The 6,941-nt window shown below is 35.5% G+C and overlaps 1 protein-coding gene across 1 annotated transcript; it reads right to left on the bottom strand.

Annotated features, from left to right (window-relative positions):
- Positions 1-2,786: 2,786 nt before the first annotated feature.
- Positions 2,787-4,498, bottom strand: LOC132166165 (aspartic proteinase nepenthesin-1). Its single transcript, XM_059576939.1, has one exon. The coding sequence runs from the start codon at positions 4,293-4,295 to the stop codon at positions 2,958-2,960; it is 1,338 nt and encodes a 445-aa protein (XP_059432922.1). The 5' UTR covers positions 4,296-4,498; the 3' UTR covers positions 2,787-2,957.
- Between the last annotated feature and the right edge of the window lie 2,443 nt (positions 4,499-6,941).

Below are 6,941 nucleotides of genomic sequence, written 5' to 3'. Positions count from 1 at the left end.
TTTGCACAAAAGTCCACTTTTATGCATGGACTACATTGAAGTTATCTCTAACTAATAAGAGACTCTTTATTATAGTTGTCTCTCACACTTCATACATTAATGAAGACTTCTCTGTTCATTTAAATAGAGACATTATTACATTTGTATTAAATAACAATTAAATAAAATCACATTAATTCAGATTATTTATTTTCTGCAACTATGAAGTAGAATGGACTTTGATAACAGTTGAAATAGACGGAAATGAATGGACAATTTTGCCATTCTAAATGCACAAATTAGAGGAAATTGAGGAGATTTGAAAATGGAGAGGATCATTTTCCAAGTGTAATAGAACTAATCAGTTAAAATAGTATGAAATAATTAATATTCATTAACTAATATTTTGGTTGTTTAATTTTATTTATTTTTTATTTTCTTTTTTTGTAATGCACAGTTTTCTTTGTTTGATTACTTATGCGTACATAATATTCTGGTTTTTCAACTTTAAACGGATGAAAATGAATGTTGAACAAATGGCCTAGAATTAAGGGACTCTCCATATATGAGTGTTACTTATCATGTCGTATCGGAAAAAAAATTTCTCGACATTAATTGATGGATTAATGCAAATAGAGTAATACTAATTAAATGTTATTATCATGTCTTTCTTATCTTCCACCAAAACAAATGACTTTTAAAATAATTATTGGATCAAAATTCAATAGTATATATCACAAATTTAATTATAATTTTAATGCCAAATCAATTTTGAAGCGACATAAGAGAAATATAAAGAGACAAATTTCCATAGCCTTTATCCGGTGCAGAGGCTAGCTTGTGAAGCTTCAAATCTGAAAAGTCAAGTTTTGAGTAGCAATTGAAACATAGAAAACGGCTAGAGAATCTCTTCTTAGGGACCGTTTGGGTTTGCGATTTTAAAATAGCGATTATAAAATATGCGATTTGAAAACGTGATTTTTTAAAACGCTTTTAAGTGTTTGGGAAAATTGCATTTTAGCCTTTAAAATTGTGCAATTTCAAAAAAAGCACCTCCCTTACCTGCAATTTGAAAACGCAAATTTACTTCGTTTTCAAATCTCATTTTTTTTTTAAAAAGCAATCCCAAACAATTTATTTTCTACGATTTGATTTAAAATCGCACATTTTATCTATAAAATCGTAATACCAAACACACCCTAATGCTGTGTGTGGATGATAGATTTTAGGTTACAATTTTACTTAAAATTATATAATTCCACAAAAACCAATGCTGATTTCCTTTGTTTGGGTGAATAAGAGAGTTATTTCAAAAAATTTGTGGAGTTTTGAACTTACATTTTTTCATAATGCTTGTGTTTTTATTTGTGAGTTATTTTCTTGTATTGTTTGTGGTGGTTGATTATACTGTAATTACTTATCCCTAATGGCGAAAGTAAGATGGATAATAGAATTAAGTTAAACTAAGTTGGGTAAATTGTCATTTTCTAACCCACAAATTAATTACGACCTATATTAATTTCTAATGAAAATGTTTTAGATTTATTTTGTATAATATCATATATATTGAGATGGGAAAGCATATGAGAAATTTTAAGTTCTTTAGACCTTCAAATATATATATATATATATATATATATATATTTGGAGAAATGAGGATTAATGGGATGCAAAATTGTAACAATTTTATGTGATTGCTTGTAGGCTTCTTGATCAGATTTTAGGTGATCAAGAAAGAGATTCAAAGCTCTTTAGCTTTTTCATTTCTTTTCCGGATCATTTTGTTTTCATGAAGTCAAGCAATCGTGGCACTTCTTTACAAGAATTCAGGACGTACGCAGTCACACAGATATAACCACTTTCCTCTCCCACAAATTAAGCAATGAAATCAAATCATATAATTTCATCATTTGGAAGGGTAAGTGGCTTCCATCTCTATTGCGATGTGCTACATTATTCCCATTAATTTTAACAAAAAAAAAAAAAAAAAAAATCCTTCATCCACTTCCGGTCTAATAAAGTGATATGCGTCTCTTAGCATGTGAGAAACATATATGCGTATGCTTCTCACATTTTCTTTTTAATATCTTTAATAAGAAAACATGTGAGAAGCTCACATGTTTAAGAGCATGTGCATGTCACTTTATTAAACTATTTTATAAGAATTATCTACAAACTAATTTGTAGTCAATTTATGCCTATTTTATTAAGGAAAAAAAATGATATTTAGTCCCTAGATTTTTATCTAATTTGAAATTAGTTCTTAGGTTTCTAATTTCAATTAAATAGTCTTTAAATTTTGCCTAACTTTTAAATTGCTCTCCCTGTCACTTTTTCGTCAAAATTAATGGTGTTAATTAATATATGTCACATGTGTCTCAATTGACACATCAACATCGATATGGGAACTTAATATCAATGGGTGAGGTCGTTCATATAAACAAAACAAAAATGAACAAAAGACCCAATTCTATAAATAAAAACCATATTTTTGGTCATCCTAATCTTTTGGGTTTTATAGTATTAGAGGAAAAACTATTAATTTTGACGTTGAAATTGATATTGGGTGCTTATATGAATTGTGGCATGTCAAAAACAAACAAAAAACCCAATTCTAGAAATAAAATCCATATTTTTCATCATCCTAATCTTTTGTATTTATATAGTATTAGAGGGAAAACTATTAATCTTGACACTTGACATTGATAATTGGGTGCTGATATGAATTGTAGCATGTCAAATGAGACATGAAAAATTGTTAACTTTGGCCCCAAAGTGATCTAATGACCAATTTAAAATTTGGACAAAACCTAAAGGATTTATTCTTGAAATTGAAAACGGAAGAACTAAATCCAAATAAGATAAACGCTAAATGTAATTTTTCCCTTTTATTAAAGCAGGGTAAGAAGAAAATACATTATAACAATCATGATGAGATTTGCACACATTCAAACTAACGCACAAATACATGGCGATCATCAAGTGAGTGAAAACCGATCACATTGCGTAGGCACAAATGATAAAGTCTCCTTCACAAGATCATGTATAACCAAAAAGTTCTGCTGCTGCACATTACCAAAGATCGACATGCCCGTGTTCCCGGAGCTCCCCATAGCCAAGCAAAGCAATCCGCTGCTCGAATCAGCCACAATATAATTTTCTCCCGGCAAATCTAAATCGGCGCCGTTAAAATGGAAAACCAACTTGGGAATCTCCACGTCTGCTTTGTCGGACGGCAAGGTGAAACAGAGATCAAGCCCGGAGGAACCGGAGTCGTTGACATCAAGTTTTACTTGAGAAATGAATTCTTTTTTGAGCTTAGCAAACGCATTGCCATCGATGTAAGAAATGGTCGTCCCGGAATCGATGATTAGGCCACCACTGCCGTCGTCTCCGAGCTCGAAGGTGGATTTCTCGATCGGCAGGCGAGTGTCTCCGACGGAGATCCCTTCAAGAGAAAGATAATAAAAGGACGGCTGAGATGGGTTTTTCAGCAAAGGGGTGGTGGTGCCTTTGGTGGTGCTATTCTGGCTTGCTAGAGATCCCAAGAAAAGCGCGCTGGTTTTGGAGTTTTCAATAGATGTCAAGCAATAAGAGAATTTTGGTTCGTTGAGTTGGGAAACCAGCGACAAGGGTCCTCGCCCGAGCCCGACCAGGCCTGAGGCTTGGTTGAACCCGTCTCCCTCGTTGTCGTTTCCGCAACCAAACCCGATTTTTGGAACCGAAACCCTTTTGTCGTCGGAATCTCCGAACGTGAACGTTTCGGTCGCCAGGATTCCTTCTGTCATGGAGTAGTCGCCGTACTGATAGAAATACTCGCACCCATCAGAGCCGCACGACGACGAGGGCAGCGCGTCGCACAGCTGGCTCTTGCATGGGTTCTTAGAGAAAGAGGAGGATTTTGTGGGGTCGAAAATTGGCGTGGGCTGGTCGTAGCACTGCGTACACGGCTTACATTGGGTCCAGATTAGATCGCTGCCGGTGTCGATGATGGCGGAGAAGGCCTCCGGTGGAGTCCCGATAGCTAAGTTCATCAGAAACTCGCCGGTGCCCGGATGCACTGGGGCTTCCACCTGGGAATTATCCGGTGAGGCCAGTGCACTAAGCCTCTGCAGCCTGTGTTGCCCGCGCTTGACTCCCCGCTGGATACGTTCAAACTTGGTAAGATTTTTGCCGGAATCAACATGTTTGAGCGTGACGTGGAATCCCGTCTGCGCTTTCCGGTGCTCATGAACTCTCCTCGACGTACAACATGCCGGAAAAACAACAAACAAGAGTAGAAATATCAACGAAGATAGAGAATAAGAGGAAGCCATGAGTATCCGATCGAGCTGGGGAGAGAAAGCGATGGGATTATATCATGAGAAACAGAAGATAAATGATGCAACTTTCCGTTGAAAAAGGAAGGAGAAGATGAAACGATTTGAAGAAGAGAAGCCGGAGGGATTAGAGAGAGGAAATATTATTTTAGTTACACTGAAAACACAGTGACGTCTCAACTTCATCATCATCATCAAAAGAGGTTGAGATAGCAGCGTAGTGTGGCAGCTAATGCCGGGTGTTGCGTGGTAGTTGAGGAAAATGAGGGCAAAGGAAGGCAAATATTTTGTGAGAGTGGGGAGACTATCACACGCTATCATTTCCTTCGTGGGCTAGCTTGACAACAAAATTCAGTAATTAAATACCATATTGTTAGATTATTTTATATTGTTTAATTAGGATTATCCATATTTTTCTAAATAAGTATTTTTTTTTTTATGATAAAATATTTATATTTTGCTTTATTATAATTTATCGTATGGTTTATTCTAGGGATGACAATTCGTATTTGTGTGTTGAGTTTGTGTTATTTCAAGGCATATGTGTAAGACTAAATAGGTCAACTTTAACCCGACCTATTTAATTAAATGGGTCAAACCTCTTAATTCTACTAGCCCTTTAATTTTGTATTAGGATTGTATCGAGTTGGCGACTCATTTCAAAAATTGTCTGCCATTATATATATCGCGTGTCGGGTTTGGGTTGTGTCGAAGCATAAATATAAGGTTATATATATATATATATATATATATATATATAAATCAACCATAACCCGACTCATTTGATTAAACGTATTAGACTCATCATCCATAACTCTTTAATTTTATGTTGGGTTCATGTCAAAAATTGTTAGCCCTAATTTATTCCCTTTCTTATAAACTAGTATAGCTTTACTTTAGAGTTTCTTGATCACTAGTTATATATAATGTGAATATACAAGATCTAGCTCATATGTATCTCTGTTTTCACTTTCAATTTTTTTTTTTTCCTTTGATATTTTATTATTATTATTATTATTATTATTATATATGGGAACAATTACGCATCATGAATGGTGATAATGTGTTTCATGAATGGCACACTTTTTGTAAAAGCCTGGGAAACACGAGCATATGAATGCATATTGGATATACGTAAAGTATTGGTCAATATGATTACAGATCACTATTTCATTTTCTCTTCCCCTTTTTGTCATCAAAACTAATATACAGACAAGGTTTTTTTGACCTAGAAATCGATTAGATAGGTTGGTGGTCTAACTGGAAATAAAATAAATAAAAAAGATAAAGATAAAAGAAAGGGACGGCTGCAGGATTTTTGTGGTTTTCAAGCATTGGTGGACTAAAGGCAGTTGGGTGGTCTTATTAGAGTTAGGTGTGAATTTAGACACACAGATATGGGTCGTCTAGTCCTTTCTTTCATCATGGTTTTGGACATTGCACTTACAAAAAGGTTATGATTTTTATAATTCCATAAATTTGTACGTACTTATAAATTATGTATATTACTTTACAACAACCTTTGCGTTAAATTAACAAAATGTAAGTTTCATGTAGAAACGATTATTCTAATACATAATTTCATAGATTTTGATTAAATTTAGAAATGGTTTAATTAGAATATTTTATAGAAGACACTAGTAGTGCACATCAATTAATTAGTGAGGACCCTAAACCTTTATCCGTGGATCCCCCTCTACCGAGGGCTCAATGGCCTTAAGGGGTCCAATGCCCCCAACTGATCTAGAATCACCTCAAGTCCAACGACCGACAGAAGAGGCCCAACAGGTACGTGGAATAGGGGATCCTTGCCCTTGCCACATCATTGTATCGGCCTACTAGGGGACAAAGCTGATAGCTACCCTAAAAAATGAAATAGTGTTGTTTGACCACTACCCCTCGTCCATGTACCTTCGGTGTAATACCCCGAGAAATCACGGGTTTTAAAAGATAAACAATTTGCTCAAACTGCGACAAACATTTTCATAAAACAAGGTTTTATAAACCAAAAACCTAAGCCCCTTATGAGTGACCCCAAATCCCTTGACATTTTCCAAAAAGCCCAAGACTATACTCTCTAAACAAACGTTCATTAGGGGGACCACCCGAACGTTTTCTCTTAATTAACTTGGGTATGAGCGATTGCTAGGGGGACCATCACAAGCATTCGTTGACTGATCTTTGAGCCATTGGGTAATACTCAAACGTACACCTGAACTCTTTGATCCAATGTGTAAGTAGTACCCGAAGTTTCGCCCCCGAAAGTACCCGAACGTTTGCTGACAACTATGAACAGTAATTTTAACTTATTCTCCACCTTTCCACGGAAGAGCACGCCCCAAGCCCCTATATAAACCCCTCCCTTCGACCCTCAGCCCCTCCTCACACTAGAAAACCCTAACCCTAGAGTGAGTAGTGATTTTGAAGGAGAAGGAGGAGGCCTTGGTGGATTTTGCCATCATCAAGGTATTTTCTTGTCCATTCCCACTGCCTTCATGTTGTTCTTGTTGTTTTCTTAAGTATTACAAGTTCTAAAGATGCCTTGACAAGTTCTTGTACCTATTTTCTTACAAGACCAAGAATATTTTTGAAAACCTTTAAACTCTCATTTGATTTCTTTAAGTTTGCATGTTAGCATGTTTT

The sequence above is a fragment of the Corylus avellana genome, chromosome ca11 (assembly GCF_901000735.1).
Source record: "Corylus avellana chromosome ca11, CavTom2PMs-1.0".
Taxonomy (NCBI): domain Eukaryota; kingdom Viridiplantae; phylum Streptophyta; class Magnoliopsida; order Fagales; family Betulaceae; genus Corylus; species Corylus avellana.
Note: the sequence above shows the minus strand (reverse complement) of the source record. Positions and strands in the feature narration are given on the sequence as shown.

Excerpts from the sequence above, each read along its gene's own strand:
- LOC132166165 (XM_059576939.1), bottom strand. The coding sequence starts at position 4,295 with ATGGCTTCCTCTTATTCTCTATCTTCGTTGATATTTCTACTCTTGTTT.